This window comes from Trachypithecus francoisi, unplaced genomic scaffold (genome assembly GCF_009764315.1).
Source record: "Trachypithecus francoisi isolate TF-2019V2 unplaced genomic scaffold, Tfra_2.0 Lachesis_group12, whole genome shotgun sequence".
NCBI classification, from domain to species: Eukaryota; Metazoa; Chordata; class Mammalia; order Primates; family Cercopithecidae; genus Trachypithecus; species Trachypithecus francoisi.
This window is the reverse complement of record NW_022681457.1, coordinates 79773958-79798049: the sequence shown is the minus strand read 5'-3', so window position 1 is coordinate 79798049 and position 24092 is coordinate 79773958. Positions and strand designations below refer to the sequence as shown.

Below are 24092 nucleotides of genomic sequence, written 5' to 3'. Positions count from 1 at the left end.
CCTTCCCTCCCCCCTACTCTCTGGCAACTTACAGTTTGCAACTTTCCCGGATCCAGCGGCTTCCTAGCAAAGTGTGGTAGAGCCAGGCAGGCCCTTAACCTCTGCATCCTTAGCTCCTCATCTGGCTTCTACCTCAGACTCTGAGTGAACTGCCAAGTGGGACCCATGTGGATGGTACTTTACACTGTAGGGCTTCGCCCTGCTGGAGCAAAGACCGCAGCCCCTATCCACAGCCTGACACTACCCCTGACCGAGATACCTTCCCTCTGACATCTTCCCACAAAGCTCACCTTCCATTCAAGGAATCAAAACTCAACTCTGGCAACAGGCACAAAGTTTCAGTCACACAAGATGAAGTTCTGAATTATGCAAGATGCAAGACTATTCAGTTCTAGAGGTCTGCCGTGCACATAATCTCTTAAATTTTAAGTATCGTACACACATTTTGTTTTGTTTTGTTTTGTTTTTTTGAGACGGAGTCTTGCTCTGTCGCCCAGGCTGGAGTGCAGTGGCCGGATCTCAGCTCACTGCAAGCTCCGCCTCCCGGGTTCACGCCATTCTCCTGCCTCAGCCTCCTGAGTAGCTGGGACTACAGGCGCCCGCCACCACGCCCGGCTAGTTTTTTGTAGTTTTTAGTAGAGACGGGGTTTCACCGTGTTAGCCAGGACGGTCTCGATCTCCTGACCTCATGATCCGCCCGTCTTGGCCTTCCAAAGTGCTGGGATTACAGGCTTGAGCCACTGTGCCCGGCCACACAATTTTGTTAAGAAGGAAGATCTTGTTCAGGTGTGGTGACTCACACCTGTAATCCTAGCACTTTGGGAGGCTGAAGTGGGAGGATCACTTGAACCTGGGAGGTTGAGGCTGCAGTGAGCCAAGATTGCACCATTGGACCCCAGCCTGGGTGACAAGAGTGAGACCCTGTCTCGAAATAAATAGATAAATAAATAAGTAAAGAAAAAAAGAGAGTAGGTCTCATGTTAAATGTTCTTACCACAGTTTAAATTTTAAAAAATCAACTAGGGCTCACCCTCAACACCTCCCTCCGTTTGTCAACCTTTACAGCCTGCATGCCACAGGAATCAGCAGCCTGACTGTTGCACTTGTCCAAAGACAAATGACTACAAGGCTCCCACAGACACATGCCCAGGCACTCCTGCCCTTTAGGATTCTGTGGTATGCAGACCACCAGCAGACAGAGGCCCCCAGGAGACAGGCCCATAGGAATTTTCTACTTAGGGGACTGCAGAGTCCCAAAGGGCTACAAAGAGTTGAACCAGAAGAGTGCCCTACAGATGCAGGTTGTGGGGAGGCGTCAGGCATTTATTTCTGGAGCAGAGGTGAGGTGGAGCAGTGACCTCAGCAGTGGACACAGTTGCGCATGAAGTCGACACAGAGGCTTGTGTAGTAAGTAGGGTAGTCACGGAGGTGGCTGACGTGTGCAGATGACACAAAGTCCACAGAACGTGCCAGGACCCGACGTGCCAGGCGTGCCTCCACCATGCGTTCTACGTCTCTGGCCGGGACTACTTCATCAGCCCTTGAGTAGAGGTAAAGTTCAGGCCAGCGAGAGCCCGCGTCCTGTAGCCTGTCATAGAAGTGGGTGTGGAAGAGGGCTGTGATGGGAGCAAGCAGGATGCGGAACAGGACAACCACCAGGGCAAAGGCCACCAGCAGCAACAGGCGCAGCACGGCAGCCCGGCGCTCCAGGATGGCTGCCAGGGCCCGCAGAGCCCCTACCAGGTTGCTGTCACCAGGAGCGCTGTCAAAGATGGTGCCCACCACACGCAGGTGACAGAAGCGACGGGTCTGCAGGAGCTCCAGCACGTAGCGGTACAGCATGACGCCACCGTTGCTGAAGACATGGAAGAGCAGGGGCTCCTTCTCAATCTCATAATCAAAGAGCAGCTCGAGCAGCTTCTGGGCCAAAACACGAAGTGAAGGGATGCCCAGCGACTCGAAGAAGAAGACCATGTGCCACGGGGCTGTGTATCGGATTACAATGCAGCCCTGGGGAGAGAGGCCCGGTCAGTCCTCACAGATGAGGTGGGGGTAGTGGGTACAAGCTAAGGTCAGAGGGGCCCAGCAACCCCAGCCTGCAGGACATAGGCCATGGGCCCACAGAGTCAGCAATGCTCTGGGTCCTGCTTCAGCCTGAGCCCGCCAGCTAGCCACCCACAGACACAGGTGCCTTCTGGGTGGGGAAGGTAGACTCAAGGCCCATTTTTGGACTAATTGCTTCATGCTGGCCAAGCCCTCTTGACCTGGAGTGGTATTTGAGGCCCAGAGCCTGAAGCATGTACTGGAGACATCTGGGCTGACCAGAGGAAGTCTCTTTACTCTGGTTCCCTCCTGTCTGCACCCCACCCTCCCATCCTAAGCCTTGCACATTTGGGGCGGGGCCTCACTGCTTGGCTATACCCTGCCTCAGCACCTCAGATCTGTACTGTCCCTGCCTCCCAGACACAAGTAGTACCCCCATGAGACCAGTACCGAGAGGTGGCCTGCAGGCCCCAGCCCTGACCACCAGAGGCCACTTCTGAGCTAGACCCACATCACTGTCATCACTGGTCACTGTCACCTTCCCTCTCTCCCACGCTCCTAAGAACAGAGTCCATACTCTCTGGACTCAGGGACCTGACACCCAAATGTCTCTGGTTCCTAGGCCTGGGATCACTCCTCATACTTGTCCTGAAATTCAAAATACAGTAAACACTTGTTCCTCAAATTCTAAAATCTGGGCCCAAACTCCCTGTAGGCTTCTATACTCCTCATGCCTGGGCCAAGGGTGCCACAGTCTCCACACAGGTCCCCTTCTAGGTCAGTTAGAAAAGCCACCATGCCTGGCTCCTAATCCCCTCTCATCCTCCTGTTCCAGAGACAAAGGGCCCTTTGTAGGGGGAATGTGACTTTGGAGAGTGCTGGGGTCAGACAGGTCTGGGTTCAACTCCTGGCACCACTATGTATCAATAGTAAGAACAAGGGGCCGGGCGCGGTGGCTCAAGCCTGTAATCCCAGCACTTGGGAGGCCGAGACGGGCGGATCACGAGGTCAGGAGATCGAGACCATCCTGGCGAACACAGTGAAACCCCGTCTCTACTAAAAATACAAAAAACTAGCCGGGCGAGTGGTGGGCGCCTGTAGTCCCAGCTACTCGGGAGGCTGAGGCAGGAGAATGGCGTAAACCCGGAGGCGGAGCTTGCAGTGAGCTGAGATCCGGCCACTGCACTCCAGCCTGGGCGACAGAGCAAGACTCCGTCTCAACAAAAAAAAAAAAAAAAAAAAAAAAAAAAAAAAAAAAAAAAAAAAAGAACAAGGAACAGCTTACTACTTCTTTTTTTTTTTTTTTTTGAGACGGAGTCTCACTCTGTCGCCCAGGCTGGAGTGCAGTGGCCGATCTCAGCTCACTGCAAGCTCCGCTTCCCGGGTTTACGCCATTCTCCTGCCTCAGCCTCCCAAGTAGCTGGGACTATAGGCGCCCGCCACCTCGCCCGGCTAGTTTTTTGTATTTTTTTAGTAGAGACAGGGTTTCACCGTGTTAGCCAGAATGGTCTCGATCTCCTGACCTCGTGATCCGCCTGTCTCGGCCTCCCAAAGTGCTGGGATTACAGGCTTGAGCCACCGCGCCCGGCCAGCTTACTACTTTCTGAGTCTGGGTCCCCATCTATAAGATTACGGTGAAATTGGGATAACACCCATCTCATAAGGTTATGGGTAAAATTAGATGAAAAAATATATATATCTCTCAAATGACCAAAGCAGCACCTGACACAAAGTAAACTCTCAACCAATAGCAGCAGTAATTAGTGACATGGTAGTGACAAGGAGAAAATCGTATGCCCACAGTAGTTAAATGACCCATGGCTAAACAGGGATGGTCAGCAGAGGTACCTTGCCATCAGTCGCCTGACCTCCTAGCCCTGGAGTGCCTAAGCATCCCTCCCAAGACTCTGAAGAGGAGGCTGCTTAAGGCTACCCACATTCTCCCAAATGCTCAAATCCGACAGAGGCCTTTCAGTCCCCATTGTATGTTTCTCCCTGGCAGCATCTGGAATCACACACTCGTAGAAATATCTTGCAGCCCAGTCTCTTCAAGTCAGTAACATGAAAAAAAGGGGCTGTTCTACAGCCTGGACAACAAGTGAGACCCCATCTCTAAAAAAGAAAAAAAAAAATGGTCGGGCACAGTGGCTCATGCCTGTTATCTCAAGACTTTGGGAGGCCAAGGTGGGCAGATGACGAAGTCAGGAGTTTGAGACCAGCCTGACCAACATGATGAAACCCCGTCTCTACTAAAAATAGAAAAATTAGCCAGGTGTAGTGGCACGTGCCTGTAATCCCAGATACTTGGGAGGCTGAGGCAGGAGAATTGCTTGAACCTAGGAGACAGAGGTTGCAGTGAGCCGAGATCACGCCACTGCACTCCAGCCTGGGTGACAGAGCAAGACTCCATTTCAAAACAAAAAAAAGAAGAAGAAGAAGAAAATACTAGCTTGGCGTGGTGGTGCATGCCTGCAGTCCCAGCTACTTGGGAGGCTGGAGGCAGGATGATTACTTGAGCCCAAGAGTTGAGGCTGCAGTGAGCTATGACTGCACCACTGCACTCCAGCCTGGGTGACAGAGCAAGACATTTAATCTAAAATCAGGTGGGGAGGGGAACAGTTCTGGATTTAAAAGAGCCTTAAGAAGAAACAAAATAACTAAATGCAACGTATGATCTTAGATTGGATCCTGGTTTGGGCACATCCACTGTAAAGGATGCTTTGGGGACAATGAGGGAATCTGAATATGGACTGGAAGCTACATGAGATGAAACAAGAAGGTGGAGATGATGATCTGAAAAAAGCAGGATACAAAGCAGTACATTCAATAAGTCTCATGTAGGTAAAGAAAATATACACTCCCCAAAAAAAGCTGGAAGGATATACACTAAGTGTAAATAGAGATCATCTCTAGGTGCTAGAATATGGTGTTTTCATTTTGTTGTTTTGCCTGTTTTGTTTGAGACAGGATCTCACTCTGTCACCCAGACTGGAGTCCAGTGGCACAATCACAGCTCACTGCAGCCTCAACTTTCCAGGCTCAGGTGATCCTCCCACCTCACACTCCCGAGCAGTTAAGACTACAGACATGCACCACCGTGCCTGGCTAATTTTTTTTTAATTTTTTTGTGGAGATCAGGTTTCACCATGCTGCCCAGGCTGGTCTCAAACTCCTGGGCTCAAGTGATCCTCCTGTCTCAGCCTCCCAAAGTGCTGGGATTACAGGCATGAGTCACAGCATCCACCCTGTTTTCTTTTAAATAATAAAATATTAGAGTTTTGGATTGGACTTTTTTTTTCTCTACATTCATCCTGTCCTCCCTATTGGAAAGTCTTCCTTTCCAAGACTACCCCTCCCCCAACCCTGCAACCTCAACACCTCTGCCTTCTCTGGGATCTTACTCCATCTACTTTCTCCCTCGTGCCTTCTGCCCAAATAGCATCTTTACTCCCGCCCTGTACAATGGCCCATTTCCCAAAGACTCTTTCTGCAGATTCTGTCACACCTTCCTGGGTTTTCAGATCCATCTCTAGCCACTCCTCCTTTCCTCATAGGACCCTCTTCATCTTCCACTCCATTAAGTTTGGGTTCCTCAGGGCTGTCCTAGGTCCCTCTTCTGTCCCTCTACACACTCCCTGGGTGATCTCATTCACTCCAGAGCCTATGGATTCTCTTCTAGTGTTCCTGTCTCAAAAAACACACTCCCCTCTACCCAGGAGGTACCCAGCCAAGAAACCTGGCGAACCTGGGAATCTCCCTATCCCTGTGCCCATGCCCAATCTCTCATTAAATTACCATTCTACCTCCTGACAAGCTCCTCAATCCATCACCTTACCTCTACTGACACGCCCAGCTCCAAGGTCCTGACTACCCTCTGTCCCTGGATCATGGCAAGCCCCTCTGAACTCATTTCTAGCTTCCAGCTCCAGCCCTCCAATCTCCCCGCTACTCTGCAGCAAGGGACTTTGTTTGTTTTGAGACAGGGTCTCGCTTTGTTGACCAGGCTGGAGTGCAGTGGCGTGATTTTGGCTCACTGCAACCTCCACCTCCCGGGTTCAAGCGATCCCTACCACCTCAGCCTCCCTGGTAGCTGGGACTACAGGTGTGCGCCACCATGCCCAGCTAATTTTTGTACTTTTAGTAGAGATGGGGTTTCACCATGTTGGCCAGGCTGGTCTCTAACTCCTAACTTGAAGTGATCTGCCTGCCTCAGCCTTCCAAAGTGCTGGGATTACAGACGTAAGCCACTGCGCCAGGCCAAGAGGGACTTTCTGATTCACGAATCTAACATCACATCCCTGCTTAAATCCCCTGAGGACCCCCTCCAAGCCCCACCTCTTGCCAGGTACCTGTCCCTTCATTCTTCATCCCAGCCACACTTGACTATTCCTGGTCCCCTGCCTGCCCTCAAGGATCTCAGGCTAATGAAGAAGCCAGATAAGCCGAGCCCAATGAGCAGAACTCAGAAGCAGCTGAAACTGCCCGCAGAGTGAGGCTGTCTGTAAAAGGCAACACCAGAGCCCCAGCCTCGGAGCTGGGGAGAGGCTTCAAGCTCAGAACTACATTTTCCCCCAATCCCTCTCCCATTCCAGGGCCACCACACACCTCGGGCAGGTGGGATGTGGACATGAGCGAGTGGGGGGATGCCAAGAGGAAGGGGGCTCAGCTGGCCTTTCTCCCAGGTGCCCCCCACTGCTCAGTCCAGGGCTCCCAGCTGGCAGTTGGAGCGCTCTGTATGGGTACCCCGGCAGGAGGCTGTTTTGGGGAGAGATGTGGGGAGGGGAGGGTGGAGTTGGAGGCCCAAGATGTGAGAGAGGCTTCCAAAGTATAACCAGGTCCTGCTAAGGCCCCCTGCAGTTACCACAGTCTCTATATGCAACTCTTGGTTGGATGAGAGGAAGCATAATCTCTTTTCCAAGAGGCCCTACTAGTCTGGGAATGTGAAAGGTGCCATGGCAGTCACAAGACAGAAACTCACCTGGTGGGAAAGGAGGAGGTCCTGGGAGTACAAGCTATGCCCAGACACCCAGTCCCAGCTCCTGCTGCCCGCAGAGGCACTGGCCAGTTAACAGGGATGGGAGCCTGGGCCGACTCCACAACTGTGAGGCACATGAAGGGTGGGCTGCCCACTGTGGGATGCAGGGAGGAAGGAAGGGGAAGCCATCAGGAGACCAAAGGGGTCACACCAGGCCACAGAGCTGGCAGCCAAGTGGGGATAATCCCACCAAGTCCCTATAACCCCATGGCCTTCCTCACAGGTGTTTTTTTTTTTTTTTTTTTTTGAGACAGAGTCTCTGTTGCCCAGGCTGGAGTGCAATGGCACAATCTCTGCTCACTGCAACCTCCACCTCCCAGGCTCAAGCGATTCTCCTGCCTCAGCCTCCCAAGTAGCTGGGATTACAGGCATGCACCACAATGCCAGCTAATTTTTGTATTTTTAGTAGAGACAGGGTTTGACCATGTTGGCCAGGCTGGTCTCGATCTCCACAGGCTGTTCTTAAAGCCATTCCCAGGCCTGCCTCAAAGGTGGTCAGCCCTCACGCAGCTCAGGGGTGAGGGCACCAGAGTACTCACCCTTTTGTGGTAGATGGCGCTGTACTTGGCAAGGTTCTTGTCCTTGCAGCCACCCCAGCCCAAGAGAATCACCACAGGCTGCCGAGTTTCTGCCTCCTTCCCACCTGGGCTGGGGATGTTCTCTGAAACACAGATGTGGACTGTCAACACCAGAGCTGGGGTGGGGGTGGGGGTGACTGCCCAATCCAGAGCTAGCAGCACTCTGGCTGCTGCAGGCAGGGAACCCAACGGGTGCCAGGCCCAGGCATCCTGCCAGCACGTGTACACCAGCTCCCACCCCATGCTGCTCCAGCTCCTTTCTGTAGGCCTCTCAGGAGGCACCGTGGGGTCACCGGACAAACCAACACAAGGGCACCTTTCTTTAGAGACTCGAAGACAGCCCAAGTGAGGAAAGTAAATACCTTCTCCATGCCCTTTCACCTTCTGATCCAGGGCTCAGCAAACTACAATCCCAGGGTCAAACTGAGCCCACTGTCTATTTTTGTATGGCCTGCAAGCTAAAATAATTTTCACATTTTTAAATGGTTAAAAAAAATCAAAAGAATATTTTGTGACCCGTGAAAATTATATGGAATTTAAATTTCAGTGTCCACAAATAAAGTTTTATTGAAATATGCCACACTCATTATTTACTTAGGGTCTATGGCTACTTTTACACTAAGAGCAGCAGAGTGGAGTAGTTACAACAAGATCAGGTGACTTGGCCGGGCGCGGTGGCTCAAGCCTGTAATCCCAGCACTTTGGGAGGCCGAGACGGGCGGATCACGAGGTCAGGAGATCGAGACCATCCTGGCTAACACGGTGAAACCCCGTCTCTACTAAAAAATACAAAAAACTAGCCGGGCGAGGTGGCGGGCGCCTGTAGTCCCAGCTACTCGGGAGGCTGAGGCAGGAGAATGGCGTGAACCCGGGAGGTGGAGCTTGCAGTGAGCTGAGATCTGGCCACTGCACTCCAGCCTGGGCGACAGAGCGAGACTCCGTCTCAAAAAAAAAAAAAAAAAGATCAGGTGACTCGCACAGCCTAAAATATTGACTGGCCCTTTACAGAAAAAGTTTGCCAGCCCCTGTTCTAAGTCCATGAGCAGATGGAAGAAGAGGGTCTTTTTTGAGATGGAGTCTTGCTCTATCACCCAGGCTGGAGGGCAGTGGCACGATCTCAGCTCAGGGCAACCTTCATCTCCCGGGTTCAAGCAATTCTCCTGCCTCAGCCTCCTGAGTAGCTGGGATTACAGGCGCCCACCACCACATGCAGGTTTTTTTGTTTTGTTTTGTTTTTTTTAGAGAAGGAGTTTTGCCATGTTGGCCAGGCTGGTCTTGAACTCCTGACCTCAAGTGATCTGCCCACCTCAGCCTCCTGGGAAGAAGAAGGTCTTAAAAGGAGAAATGGATGGGACGGTGCAGACAGGGACATGAGGCTGACTGACTCTGACCTGTACCATGCCATCTACCCTGTCCTGCCAGAGAATAATAACAGCCTATATTTATTGAGGTTTAACCCTTATAACAATACTCTAAGGCAGGTCCTCTTATTACAGATGAAGAAACTGAGGCAGAGTGAGGTTAAGGTACTCGTCTAAGCAAAGTGTAGGGCTGGGAATGTGGCCCCTGCTCCCCACCCTAAACTACTCCAGCACCATCTGTGCTGCCACCCCATCCACAGCTGGTGATATGCTAAGAGGCACAAGCCAGCCGCCGCCGCCGCCACCAGGGCTGCCTTTAACGAAGCCTTCCTGCAACCTTGTCAAACAGACCTCATCTCATTTCCCCTGCACAGTGAATACCCACCCCCTCAGGAGGACTTCTGTACAAGGACCGTCTGTAGCCAGTTAATCTGCCCTCCCAAAAGGGCCAGCATGCACCCTTCCAAGGACCAAGCCACTTGGCTATGCTCAGCTGCCACCCTGAAATTTATGGATGCTGGTGGTGACCTGGCAACAGTAAATTTCAAGGCTAGTTAAGAGGATGGTAAATATAAATCACTAACCTTTGGACAAAAGGAAGACAACAATTTCCTGTGGAAATTAATGTGATTGAAAAGTTCAACGTTCCTGCTCTCTAGTGGTGGTGACTCCGGCCTTCAGAGATTAACTGCCCACAGCGCTGGGGGTCCCAGGCCTGGTTGCAACTCAGCCTGGAGCAGAAGCTGCCAAAGCCTCAGTGCCCTGCTGACACCTGCCAGCCACTTCCGGCCTCCATGGGTGCTGGCTCGGCCTCTGGACTATCTCAAGCAGCTCCAAATATTCTCACCACTTTTCTCAGCCTAGTGTCCTCATCTTCTGCCAAATGGCTCTTCACCTGCACTGGCCTTTCTGGTGGAAAGGCCCTGGGCCTCAGTGGGGTCCCAGCCCAACCTTGCTGGGTATGACTCTGCCCACGAGGCTCGGGCTGTGGCGGCCTCAGGGAGGGTAATCAGCAGCTACCATTTGAACCTGCTTTTCCATCTCCAAGACCCAGTAACTTGATTTCCAAGACCCTGTTCTGGGAGGCTCCCTTACCTCTGCAGCTCTCTGAGAACAGGTTCCCCTTCCCCTGCCTACAGGGTTTCTCCCACGTGCCACCACCGAGACACCAGCAAAGGGCTTTGGGATTTATCGCCAATACGGAGAAAGCAACCAAAGGAGGTCACATCCCCTGGCGGCCACGGGATGTCAAGGCCAGCCCCCACCAGCAGAGATGGTGCACTCCCAATTGCCAGAGTTGCAAACAGCTGCTGCTGGGCCGCCCAGCTGCCCCTCCTCCTGAGGCTGGGATTTGTAATTCCGTTTTGCTGGCAACCTTGGCTTTACCAACTCGGGCAGGAATGACTCTTCATCCTCCATGAAGGTGAAGAAACCCTCAGAATACTGGCACCCTGGACAGACTGCCTACTCCCATAGCCCAAGCTTTCTGTAATATTCTTTATTGATTTCTTTATTTTTGGAGACACGGTCTCGCTCTATTGCCCAAGCTGGAGTGCAGTGGCACAATCACAGCTCACTGCAGCCTCAACCTCCTTGGGCTCAAGCGATCCTTCTACCTCTGCCTTCTTTTTTTTTTTTTTTTGTGAGACGGAGTCTCGCTCTGTCGCCCAGGCTGGAGTGCAGTGGCGCGATCTCGGCTCACTGCAAGCTCCGCCTCCGGGTTTACGCCATTCTCCTGCCTCAGCCTCCCGAGTAGCTGGGACTACAGGCGCCCGCCATCTCGCCCGGCTAGTTTTTTGTATTTTTTAGTAGAGACGGGGTTTCACCGTGTAGACCAGGATGGTCTCGATCTCCTGACCTCGTGATCCACCCGTCTCGGCCTCCCAAAGTGCTGGGATTACAGGCTTGAGCCACCGCGCCCGGCCTACCTCTGCCTTCTGAGTAGCTAGGACCACAGGCACGCGCCACCATGCCCGGCTCATTTAAAAACGCTTTTGTTGTTGTTGTTTGAGGAGAAGTTTCACTCTGTTGCCCAGGCTGGAGTGAGTGGAGCGATCTTGGCTCACTGCAACCTCCGTCCCCGGGGTTCAAGCGATTCCCCTGCCTCAGCCTCCTGAGTAGCTAGGATTATAGGTGCCCACCACACCTGGCTAATTTTTTTATTTTCAGTAGCGACGGGGTTTCACCACGTTGACCAAGCTGATCTCAAACACCTGAGCTCAGGCAATCCACCCGCCTCAGCCTCCCAAAGTGCTAGATTACAGGTGTGAGCCACCGCGCCTGGTCAAAAGTAATTGCTATCACTACTGTTATTCACTGCCACATCAGGATCATGATTCTTCCACCCTCTTGTACAAACTCCTCCTCTTTTTTTACTTATTCTGCTGGCGATATCACCCTCTTCCCATCCTGCTGCTGACATCTCCAGGCCTCTGGCAGCTAACTTTGAGGCACTGAAAACTTTGGCCCCTGGCTGGATCTCCCACTCTATTCAGACTTAACAGAATCCTGTACAACCAATCAAATATACCTTGTTCCTAAACCATTACAAACTTCTCCAGCAAAAAGTGCTAACACACACAGCATGATATGTCAGGCACTATTCTAAGCATTTTACATATCAACTCATTTATTATTCACAACACACCTGTAATCCCAGCACTTTGGGAGGCCAAAGCAGGTAGATCACTTGAGTCCAAGAGTTCAAGACCAGGTTAGTCAACATGGCGAAACCTCATCTCTACAAAAATTAGCTTGGCAAGGTGGCACATGCCTGTAGTCCCAGCTCCTCAGGGTGCTGAGGCAGGAGGATAGCTTAAGCCCAGGATATCAAGGCTGCAGTGAGCCAAGATCATGCCACTGTACTCCAGCCTGGGTGACAGAGTGAGACCCTAATATAAAAAAAAAAAAAAAGCCAGGTGCAGTGGCTCATGCCTGTATGCCTCTAATCCCAGCAATTTGGGAGGCCAAGGTGGGCTAATCACCTGAGGTCAGGAGTTCGAGACCAGCCTGACCAACATGGAGAAACCTAATCTCTACTAAAAATACAAAAATTAGCCAGGCATGGTGGCGCATGCCTGTAGTCCCAGCTACTCTGGAGGCTGAGGCAGGAGAATCACTTGAACCGGGTTGGGGGGAGGTTGCAGCGAGCTGAGATCGCACCATTGCACTCCAGCCTGGGCAACAAGAGCAAAACTCCATCTTTAAAAACAAAAAAATTGCAATACTCTTATGAGCAAGAATTCTCATTTTACAGACAAAAACCTGAGGCACATAGGAAACGGCTTGCTCAAGGTCACATAACTAACAAGCAGTGAAGCTGAAATCCAAACCCAGGTGGTCTGACTCTAAAGACCAGCTTGTATTCGCTACCCTAGCCAGCCCTCTAGCTAACATAACCATCTCCATCACCTCAGCTCCAAACCTGCATGCACGGCTACCTCCTGTACATCAAGAGACCCCATAATGACCTCATCTGCCGGCTTCTCCCAGCCACAACTTCAGTATATGCTGCATCATTTGGTCTTGCAACCATCCTAGGAGTTAGCTACTATTACTATCCCCATTTTACAGATGAGAAAACTAAAACGCAGAGAGGGGAAGTCCCTTTCCCCCAAGAGCACACAGCCAGGAAGCAGCAGAGCCAGCGCCCACTCTCCAGACCAGCGTGCTCTGCCGCCTCCACCACCGCGACCTTGCGCGTGCTCTCTGCTCTCCAGCCCACAATGCTGATACTCCGTGTTCATGCTGTGCTAATGCCCATTCCACCTACAGAGACAGCTCACTGCTTACTTCCAGGAAGCCTTCCTTGATGCCCTCCCCAACCCCTTCTCACCACCCCCTACCCCAAACCATCAGACTGAGAGAGGTGCCCCTCCTCTGTACTGTCACAGCACCCACCACCACACCAGTACATTTAACACACGCTGCACTGACAGTGTTCATCAGGAACAGGTGGAAGGCTACCATAAAATTCAAGGCAAGAGATGCCGAAGGCCTGAACCAGAGCAGTGGAGAGACAGATAGGGAGGGGTAGAAATGACAGGGAGAAAACAGTTACAAGAAGTCTCAAAAACATGCAATCTTTGCTGGCACGGTGGCACAAGCCTATACTCCCAGCACTTTGGGAGGCTGAGGCAAGTGGATCACCTGAGGTCAGGAGTTCAGGACCAGCCTGACCAACATGGTGAAACCCCGTCTCTACTAAATACAAAAAATTAGATGGGCGTGGTGGTGTGCACCCGTAATCCCAGCTACTCGGGAGGCTGAGGCAGAGAATCACTTGAACCCAGGAGGCGGAGGTTGCAGTGAGCAGAGATTGCGCCACTGCACTCCAGCCAGGGCAACAAGAGCAAAACTCCATCTCAAAAAAGAAAAAAAAAAAACCAACCATGCAATCTTTGACTTGGTAATTCCACTTATAAGAAAGAAAAATGTTAAATCATAGAGAAGTATTCAATAATACATTAAGCAGATCACAGATATAAATGTAAGAGCTGAAACTACAAAACCGTTAGAAGAGAACATAGGAGTAAATCTTTGGATTAGGTAGCAGTTTCATAGACATGCCACCAAAAGCACAAGGAACAAACAAACAAAAGAGATAAATTGAGACTTCATCAAAATAAAAACTTTTACTTCAAAGGACATAATCCAAAAAAAAAGTGAAAAAAAGAAAAATCCCACAGCATGGAGAAAATATTTGCAAATCATGTATCTTATAAGGGAGTAATATCCAGAATACAGAGAAAACTCTTAAAACTCAACAGCAAAAAGTAAACCCAACTCAAAAATGGGCAAAGGACCTGAATATATTAAGCAGGTCCTTCTCCAAAGAAGATTTACAAGTGGCCAATAAGCACATGAAAAGATGCTCAACATCCTAGCCATTAGGGAAACCAAAATCAAAACCACTATGAGGTATCCTTTATACCCAGGATGGCTATAATTAAAAAGTCAGATAATAAACAAGTGTTGGTTGTGGATGAAACCAGGACCCTCATACACTGCTGGTGGAAATGCATAATGGTGCAGCCACTTTGGAAAACAGTATGGCAGATCCTCAAAAAAATTAAATGTAGAGTTACCACATGACCCCACAATTTCACTCCTAGGGATATATCCAAGAGAACTAAAAATATACATCCACATGAGAACTTGCCCATGAATGTTCATAGCAGTTATAATAACCAAAAGGTGGAAACATTTCTCCTATCATCTGTGAATAGATAAACAAAATGTGATACATCCATACAATTAAATACTATTCAGTCATAAAAAGGAATGAAGTACTAATACATGTGATAGCATCCATGAACCTTGAAAACATCGTTCTAAGTGAAAGAAGTCAGATACAAAGGGCCATATATTATATGACTTCATTTATATAAAATATCAAGAATAGGCAAATCCATAGAGAATGAAAGATTAGTGGTTGCCAAGGGCTGGGGGGAGGAGGGAATGGACAGTGACCACTAACAGGAATGGGGTTCTTTTTCAGATGATGAAAATGTTTTGGAATTAGATGGCAGTGATACTCTTACAATTCTGTGAATATTCCAAAAGCCAGTGAATTGTATTTTTTTTTTTTTTTTTTGAGACAGGGTCTCGCTCTGTCACCCAGGCTGGAGTGCAGTAGTGAGATCATGGCTTACTACAGCCTCAACCTCCCAGGCTCAAGCGATCCTCCCACCATAGCCTCCTGAGTGGTAAGACTACAGGCAAATGGTACCACGCCTGGCTAATTTTTTATTTTTTGTAGAGACAGGGTCTTACTATGCTGCCCAGGCTGGTCTTGAACTCCTGGGCTCAAGCAATCCTCCCACCTTAGCCTCCCAAAGTACTGGGATTACAGGCATGAGCCACTGTGCCTGGCCAGAAGTGCACATTTCTAAAGGGTGGATTTTATGGTATATAAATTATTTCTCAATAATGCTATTTTTTTAAAAACAATAGTAATACATTAAATGAAAACATGTTATAAAGCAATATCATAACAGAATACCCCTATACACACACATACTACACAAACACACATTTTTTTTGTTGTTGTTTTTGACAGTCTCACTCTGTCACCCAGGTTGGAGTGCAGTGGTGCGATCGTGGCTCACTACAACCTCCGTCGTCCGGGTTCAAGCGATTCTCCTGCCTCAGCCTCCCTAGTAGCTGGGATTACAGGCGCCCACCACCACACCTGGCTAATTTTTGTAGTTTTAGTAGAAACGGGTTTTCACCATGTTGGCCAGGCTGGTCTCGAACTCCTGACTTCAGGTGATCTGCCCACCTCGGCCTCCCAAAGTGCTGGAATTACAGGCGTGAGTCACCGCGCCCAGCCACATATTTTTTTATGCATAGAAAAAATACATCAAATATTAATAGCAATTATTTCTGGGATTAGAGGCAATTTCTTTTTCATGATTTTTTTCCTGTTTTCTAAAATCAGTATGTATAACTTCTGCAATTAGAGTTAAAATATTATCTCTTTTTTTTTTTTTTGAGACGGAGTCCCGCTCTGTCGCCCGGGCTGGAGTGCAGTGGCCGGTTCTCAGCTCACCGCAAGCTCCGCCTCCCGGGTTTATGCCATTCTCCAGCCTCAGCCTCCGAGTAGCTGGGACTACAGGCACCCGCCACCTCGCCCGGCTAGTTTTTTGTATTTTTTAGTAGAGACGGGGTTTCACTGAGTTAGCCAGGATGGTCTCGATCTCCTGACCTCGTGATCCGCCCGTCTCGGCCTCCCAAAGTGCTGGGATTACAGGCTTGAGCCACCGCGCCAGGCCTAGAGTTAAAATATTATCTCTAACAACAGGGCAGGTGGTCCAGCAGAGTGAAAAGCAGCTGGGAAGTCAAAAAGGCCAGGGATGCCCAGAAGCCCCTCAGCAATGCGGAAGGATTCTTTTCAACCCTTGCACTTCTTGAGTACCCCACAAAACAATTTAATCTCACAAGCTCCCTGTCCTCTAGAATTTATCAACAAATAACACTGACACAGATAGTGCACGAATTACAAATACATATATTGTACAATAATTCAAGTCATAAAACTCAAGCACAAATTAGATTGTGTATATCCCAGGGGCATATGGGGAAGACAAAGGAAAGGGCTGATAAGGCTTAAGGGTCTGCTGCACAACATGTACTTTTTTATTTGGAAGCCGGAATGAAAATAAAAACTATGTTATCTTTTCAAAATGCAAAAAAGCCGGGCACCATGGCTCACACCTGCAATCTCAGCACTTTGGGTGGCCGAGCCGGACGGATCACGAGGTCAGGAGAGCATCCTGGCAAACACTGTGAAATCCTGTCTCTACCAAAAATACAAAAAATTAGCCGGGCGTGGTGGCGGGAGCCTGTAGTCCCAGCTACTCCAGAGGCTGAGGCAGGAGAATGGCATGAACCCGGGAGGTGGAGTTTGCAGTGAGCTGAGACTGCGCCACTGCACTCCAGCCTGGGCGACAGAACAAGATTCCCTCTCAAAAATAAAATAAAATGCAAAAAATTAAAAGATTCTTATTTTCTCTACTGGGTATTTCTCTACCCAGAAATACTTTCTAGTGTCTCACAGTTCCTATCTTTAAACCACATTTTTTTTCTTCTTTGAGACAAGGTCTTTCTGTGTTGCCCAGGCTGGAGGGCAATGGCACAGTCATGGCTCACTGCAGCCTCAACCTTTCAGGCTCAGGTAATCCTCTAACCTCAGCCTCCCAAGTAGCTGGGACTATAGGCAAGCACCACCATGCTCAGCTAATTTTTGTATTATTTTGCAGAGACAGGGTTTGGCCATGTTGCCCGGGCTGGTCTTAAACTCTTGGGCTCAAGCAATCCACCCTCCTCGGCCTCCCAAAGTGTTGGAATTACAGGCATGAGCCACTGCACCCAGCCAAATTACTTTATTTTTTATTTACTTTTTAAAAGAAGAGAAAAGTAGCATAGTATCTAAGAGTACATACTGTACAAAATCATATCTCAGTTCAAATCTCTGCCTCTGCCACTTAATAACTATGACACAGACCTTTATCAAGTTCTCTAAGCTTCAATTTCCTTATCTGTGAAATGGGGATAATGATACAAAGAATTAAATAAGATAATAGCTATAGAGGGCTTAGCATGGTGCCTGGCAGAAAGAAAGAGTTCAATAAATTGAAATTATTATTACTTCACGAGTAATGCATACTCACTGTAGAAAAAGTAGAAAATGAGTATCTAGGCCGGGCGCGGTGGCTCAAGCCTGTAATCCCAGCACTTTGGGAGGCCGAGACGGGCGGATCACGAGGTCAGGAGATCGAGACCATCCTGGCTAACATGGTGAAACCCCGTCTCTACTAAAAATACAAAAAAAAAAAACTAGCCGGGCGAGGTGGCGGCGCCTGTAGTCCCAGCTACTCGGGAGGCTGAGGCAGGAGAATGGCGTGAACCCGGGAGGTGGAGCTTGCAGTGAGCTGAGATCTGGCCACTGCACTCCAGCCTGGGTGACAGAGCGAGACTCCATCTCAAAAAAAAAAAAAAAAAAAAAAGAAAATGAGTATCTAATAAAATTGGAATCATATTGTTTGTAATCTGCTTTCTTCCGTTTGGCAATATATTGTGAACATTTTCCCCTGTCAGTTTAGATATTTCTACACCATTACTTTTAGTGGCTTCAGAGAGGCTATAGAATGTTTCATAATTTATGGTGACCAAATCTCCCATTATTGGATATGATGCTGTTTCCAATTTTTTGCTGTTATAAAAATACTTTAATGGACAGTCCTTTCTTTGTGCATGTCCCTAATTATTTCCTAGAAATGGCATCATATTCAGGCAGCCCCTCCTAATGGCAACTGAAATCCTGACATGCATAAGCTCTGGAGTCAGGCTCTTAAGCTGAGATCTGGAATTACTTTGGGCAAGACACTTCACCTCCCCACGAGCGTCTGTTCTTCATCTGTAAAACAGGATTAAGGGTTCTCCCTACTTCACAAGGTGGTTGTGAGGATTAATAAAATAATGGAAGGAGCTCCTGGTGGGCCTGGCATGTGGATAGAACATGGTTAACAGTGTAAGTACCACAGACACTCAGAGAGAAAGAGGCCTGGATCTCAAATCCAGGGTCTAGTACAGCACCGGCACCTGGCATAGAGCAGACACTTGGAAAGCGTTTTTTTTTTTTTTTTTTTTTTTTTTTTGAGACAAAGTTTCGCTCTTGTTGCCCAGGCTGGCGTGCAATAGCACAATCTTGGCTCACCACAACCTCTACCTCCCGGGTTCAAGCGATTCTCCTGCCTCAGCCTCCTGAGTAGCTGGGATTACAGGTATGCACCACCATGCCTGGCTAATTTTGAATTTTTAGTAGAGACAGGGTTTCTCCATATTGGTCAGGCTGGTCTCCAACTCCTGATCTCAAGTGATCCGCCCACCTCAGCCTCCCAATGTGCTGGGATTACAGGCGTGACCCACCACGCCTGGCCAGAAAGGGTTCTTATCTAGAGGTGAAAGAAAAGACATAATGATTCCAAAAATAAACACAACTCCTCTGTATTTAAAAAAAAATAAAAAGGCCTTTGGGGTCCTTGCAGACAAGCCAAGGATCAAATCCCAAATGACTTCGCCTGGGTCTTTGACGTCTGTCCGTCATGACAGTTCTTCAGGTTTTCATCTCATTCTCCACCCATAAAAGCATAGCGCAGCCTCCTGCCAGGCCCCTTTTCCCTCCGGCCACTTGCTGTCCCCCCTCAGGGCTTTACTTCTAGACTTTCTCCCATCTAAGTTCCAAGCAGACCTGACACTGCTTAGCTTCTGGATCAGCATGTTCAAGGTGGTATGGCCATGGGCTTGACTTCTGCACTTTCTGCTGCTCATCGGGGGTCCATGAGCCCTCCTGAAGCTTCAGGTCCAGCTTGGGCAGCTCTTCTCCAGGAAGCCTCCCCCACCACAGGGCCTATCATGGTGGTCCAGACCCTTTCGCACTGTTTCCTGGGTGCCCGTGATGACTTCCTGAGGGTTAAGATGATGTCTATATTTCTTTGATCTCAGTCAGTGGTGAGCAAAAAAGACACACAGTAAAAAACCTGGGGAGCAAAAGTCCCCTCACGTCCACTCTCTGTGATCCCCTTAAGACCTTCTGTTTACTCTAAGAGCAAAATGTTTGTCCCAGGCCCAGGCCCAGGCCCCAGCCCCATTAACTCTATGAATGAATTATTTTTTTATGTTTACTGAACATGAGAGCCACATGGTGCCTTTAGAAGGCTGCCGGCCTACGAGCAAGTCACAGAGGGGATGTAGGTGAGACTTAGCTGACCATTCTCTGGATGGGAGGAGGGGCGGCACGGCCTGGGCCTGGGATGTCAGAGCAGCTCTGGCTTGGGCCTACAGTGCTGCCAAGTGATTCCATTCAGCTCACTTGGCACCTCATCCCTCTCAGGTCCCGGTGACAGTGAGTGAAGTCACCAAAAACACAACAGGAAAATATAGTGCTTATGGGAGCCCCAGGAGAGACCCTTTCCAAATGAAATGAAGTAAGAGAGGGTATTGAGAGTGAGGAGATCACTGGCCTGGGAAAAAGAGAGGGAAGGCAGATTCTGGGTCAAAGGACCAGCTTTAGCAAAGGCCTGGGCAGACGACCATCAGCATGGGCAGCCATAGGTACTGGCTGGTAGGATTTCCAACAGGAGGATTTTGGGCTGCCAAGCCGGACCTACAAGGCCCAGGGCTCTGAATGACCCCAGATCTGCAGCTGCCTTCCAGCTAGCTAATGTGCCAGCATCAGCTTCTCTGTCAGCTCACAGCAGTGATGGGCTCTGTGGTTTTGATTTTCAAATACAGGGGAAAAGTAATTTCAGGCCAGGCGCAGTGGCTTATACCTGTAATCGCAGCACTTTGGGAGGCTGCGATAGGAGGACTGCTTGAGCCCAGGAGTTTCAAACTGGTCTGGGCAACCTAGTAAGACTCTGTCTCCGTCTACAAAAATGAAAAATTTTTTTAAACTGAAAAAAAAAAAAAAAGTTTTTAAAGGCTGGGCACAGTGGCTCACGCCTGTAATCCCAGCACTTTGGGAGGCTGAGGCGGGTGGATCACCTGAGGTCAGGAGTTCAAGACCAGCCTAACCAATATGGTGAAACCCTGTCTCTACTAAAACTACAAAAATTAGCCAGGTGGGGTGGCGTGTACCTGTAGTCCCAGCTACTTGGGAGGCTGAGACAAGAGAATTGCTTGAACCTGGGAGGCGGAGGTTGCAGTGAGCTGAGATCGCGCCACTGCACTCCAGCCTGGGTGACAGACGGAGACTCATCTCAAAAACAAAAAAAGTTTTTAAAAAGTAATTTCAGAAACTAAATATGACTGTCCTACACACTTCTCCACCATTAAACAGTAATTGCAAAAGACAGACAATCTCTAGGCTCCAAAAGACTGTCACTCTATGAGGCCATGTTGGCCTGGAGGGAAGCTCTACAGATAGGAAGCAAACGGATTCAGGGGACCACAGTGTCGTGATCTCCTTCTGAGGGGTTTGACAACCTCTAGCTCACCTCTGGAGCATGCACTGTGAGAGGCAAGGACGATGAGTTAAAGCCAGTCAGGAGGAGCAATATGGAGAAGAAACAGCTGAAGGCCTTGGAGGTGTTTCCCTTGGAGGAAATGTGAAGGCACAAAGCCATCCTCTTGAAGAGAGGAAGCGAGATTCCTTGCTCTGTATCGTTCCCACCACAATGCTCTAGCCCTGCAGTCAGCACATCATTTTGAAACCACCTGCTTATAAATTCACTCCACTCCCCAAAACCTCAGCTCCTTGGGCGTGTGAGCCACTTCTGAGGGGCCAACAACAATCCCATGGCCAGGACACAGCAAATGCTGAACTGAGAGCGGAAATGACAGGAAGGCCTCCTGTGGCTCCAAAAAGGGAAGTGCTTTCTAACAATCCCAGCTGCCTCCAACAGGCTAGGATGTTTGGGCAGAAGCATCCCCTCAGGGAACGGTCGGCTAGCAGTGCAATGCACTCATGCCAACAGAGGGATGCAGGAAAAAACAGCCCCTGAGATTTCTTCCAATTCTAAGACGCAGCTTCCTGGAACAGCAAAGGGAGACAGGGGATCGTGCCCCTGCACTCTGGCCTGGGTGACAGGGGAGACTCCATCTCTTAAAAAAAGAAAGAAAGGGGGGCAGAGGAGGAACCATAGGGAGGCAATGCAATGGCAGCACCCGCACTGTGCCAGGGACACACATCCAAACGCTACCTCGTAACCCTTGCAATCCCACGAGGAGGTAGGCACTAGTGCTGTTCCCATTTCACAGTGGAGGCATCTGAGGCTCGGGGAGGTTCAATAACTTGCCAAAGACATATAACTAGCAGGACGTGGCGCTGAAATGCGAACCAGGACCACCAGGCTGCCCTCCTGGCCGTGCAGAAGGCAGCTCCAGCCCTTCGCTGCCGAAAGCGCTCCACAGGAAATAATATTAACTGACTTCATGGCTTGTTGAGGCCAAAACATGTCCGAAGTATTTTTACATCTATAAACCCAAAAGTGCTAAGCCAACAGCTCCAGCTCTAGGGGAAAACAGCTGGTCTGGGGCCATCTGTTCTGTGGGAGCCTAAGGGCTGCCCTCTCCTAGACTCCAACCAAAGAACATGAGATGCTACAGGAGGGGTCTGGGAAGGTCTGAAGGAGCTAAATTTTATGGAGAGCAGAGTATAAGATCAAACCTTTGCATTAGGAAGATCACTGTGGTAGCAATTTAAGAGGCTGGGCTGCAGGCAGTCAGACAGGAGGCGTGAAGGCGATGCTGGACTAATGCAGGTGAGGGAAACGCTGGCCTCAGGCTGATCATACTTCAAGGCCCTTCTGCCAGAATTCCCAGAGAGACCAAACTTTCCACTCTCTGGGCCCCGATCTACTCACACTGTCATGGACGCGGGCCTGCTGTAAAGCCTACTAATTTTGTGGAGCCTCCTACATGTCTTTCTTTAACGTAAGGAGAAAAACAATGCTGATGGTAAATGCCAATTACTGAACTCACTCCATGCCAGGCCCTTTACACAATCTCCAGATGGCCCCAACAGCCCTATGAGGAAGGTTACTATCCCTATCCCCGTTTTGCAGAGGAGGAAACTGAAGTTTAGAGAAGGTAGCTTACCAAAGGTCATCCAGCTCCTAAAGGAAGGAGTCAGGATTTCTGTCGAGTTCTACCTGACGGCAGAGACTGCACTGTTAACCACTGCCAAGAAGAGTGGAGAGGGACGGCTAAGGGTTCTGAGTCCCGGGCTTCTGCGAGGACCGGTGACCCCGCGAGGCTCCCCTTCCACGCCTTCGGGAAAATAATAAGTGATACCCCCAGCCACAACCGCCGAAGAAAGGCTAGATGTGGGAAGTCCAATCCCAAACAAAGGAATCAGGAGGGATCCAGCTTTCGGCAGCCTTCAGCTATGATAAGTGATTAAAGGGCATGGACTGAGCACCCCGGACAGGAAAGACAAAAAAAAGGGGTCCCAAGCGAGCAGCTGACTCGGGGCAGAGGCGGGGCTCGCCAGGGAGGAACACTCTGGGGCGGGGCTTACGAGGGGCGGGGCTCTCTGAGCCTCTCCAAGTCTAGGACCTGCCGGACCCTATGAGGGGGCGGCCCGCGGGAGGGCGGGGCCGCATGAGGGGCGGGGCTACAGCTGCGCTCGCAACCCACGGATTCATGAGGTCACCTCCCCGCGCCCGGACCCAACCCTCATTCCATACTCTGGCTCCAGCAGGGTTGATCTGGCATCTCGATGGTGTAGTCCAGCTCTGCCGAGGCCATGGTGAAGGCGCCGGCCCCGAGCACGGGCCTCCAGCCGGAACTCTAGCTTGCGCACCCTTGCCTCACCCGGGCGCCTCCTGGGCGCCGCCCAATCACCACACACCTCCCCCGACACGGCCCAATCCCTGCGCCGCGCTCTGTGACCTCCCGCCTTAGCAACCACCAAGTCTCTTACAGAGCCTCTCGCCTCACCCCACTAGCTCGGCCCTAGCAACCGTGCCCCGCCCCTATTACTGGCCCGCAGCCATTGGCTAACTCGCTTGATCTGGATCAGGTATTGGTCAGCCGGGGCGCCGCTCAGGAAAAGTCCGCACCCTCTTATGTAGGTGAGAGGAGGCTGGAGATTTGCTGTGTTCTGGCAATGGGCAGGGTCACTCGTCGGAACAGAGCCCTATCCTACGCGGTGGAAGCGTGTGCCCTTTGACTTGCATCGTCTAGCTACCTCTGCCATCCTCTACCAGCCGCAGCTCCGAGGGCTGGAGGTAGAAAACCGTACAAAACGGCCTAGGGGGCGCGTGCCGACCCAACCTCCACCCAGTGGGGTCGAGGCGTATTCTGGATGGATGGATGGATGGATGGATGGATGGATGGATGGAGGCAGTCTTCAGTTGATGACTTCAGAGAATGCCCTGTTGATAGGGTCAACCGAGGAGCTGGGAGTGCAACTTTCTTGCATTTATCTATATTTACATACTGTGTGCCACTATATTTACATACTATGTGCCAGAGACTGGGGGGGCTAAATAAGGTTCCTTAGGCCCTAGTGAGGATCAAGCTTTGGCCCTCTCTCTCCCATGTCTTAACGGGAGAAGGAGAGAAACCATGCACGAAGCAACTCTGATTCTGCATGTGAGATAAATACTACCGAAGAGTAAGGATTTGAGGAGCTCATAATCAGAGAAGGGGCATTTCTGGCAGTGTGATTGGCTCTTGAGCTGGGTCTTGAAAGACTTTTAGAGATAGGGAGGGGGAAAGACTCTGTATGCCAGGCGTGGTGGCTCAAACTCGTAATCCCAGAGCTTTGGAAGCCCAAGACGGGAGAATGGCTTGAAGGAGTTCAAGACCAGCCTGGGCAACATAGTGAGACCTTCATCTCTACAAAATAAAAATTTTTTAAATTAGCCAGGCATGGTAGCTCATGCCTGAAGTCCCAGCTACTTGGAAAGCTGAGGTGGGAGGATCACTTGAGTCAGGGAGATCAAAGCTGCAGTGAGCCATGATTGTGCCACTGCACTCCAGCTTGGGTGACAGATGAGATCCTGTCTCAAAAAACAAAACAAAGAGTCCGGTGTGGTGGCTCACACCTGTAATCCCAGCACT

The 24092-nt window shown here is 50.1% G+C and overlaps 2 protein-coding genes across 13 annotated transcripts in view; one reads left to right on the top strand and one right to left on the bottom strand.

Annotated features, from left to right (window-relative positions):
- Positions 1 to 975: 975 nt before the first annotated feature.
- On the bottom strand, positions 976 to 22936 carry TMEM53 (transmembrane protein 53). 7 transcript variants are annotated; one of them, XM_033226691.1, is made up of 5 exons: positions 22712 to 22913; positions 18772 to 18986; positions 7618 to 7739; positions 7022 to 7172; positions 976 to 2010 (listed from the first exon to the last, which is right to left on the bottom strand). In XM_033226691.1, the coding sequence occupies exon 5, from the start codon at positions 1972 to 1974 to the stop codon at positions 1360 to 1362; it is 615 nt and encodes a 204-aa protein (XP_033082582.1). In that variant the 5' UTR covers positions 1975 to 2010; positions 7022 to 7172; positions 7618 to 7739; positions 18772 to 18986; positions 22712 to 22913; the 3' UTR covers positions 976 to 1359. The 7 variants fall into 7 exon arrangements, with proteins under 7 accessions (XP_033082582.1, XP_033082580.1, XP_033082583.1 ...); XM_033226689.1 differs by lacking the exon at positions 7022 to 7172; XM_033226692.1 differs by lacking the exon at positions 18772 to 18986 and having other exon boundaries at positions 22712 to 22730.
- Positions 22937 to 23007: 71 nt separating this feature from the next.
- The window catches only part of ARMH1 (armadillo like helical domain containing 1), a 55896-nt gene continuing 54811 nt past the window's right edge, over positions 23008 to 24092 (top strand). For 4 of the 6 annotated variants that reach the window (XM_033226683.1, XM_033226686.1, XM_033226680.1 and 1 more), the window contains exon 1: positions 23106 to 23254. The gene's annotated coding sequence lies outside the window, so the exon portion shown is untranslated. The other 2 variants (XM_033226682.1, XM_033226681.1) reach the window with 2 other exon arrangements.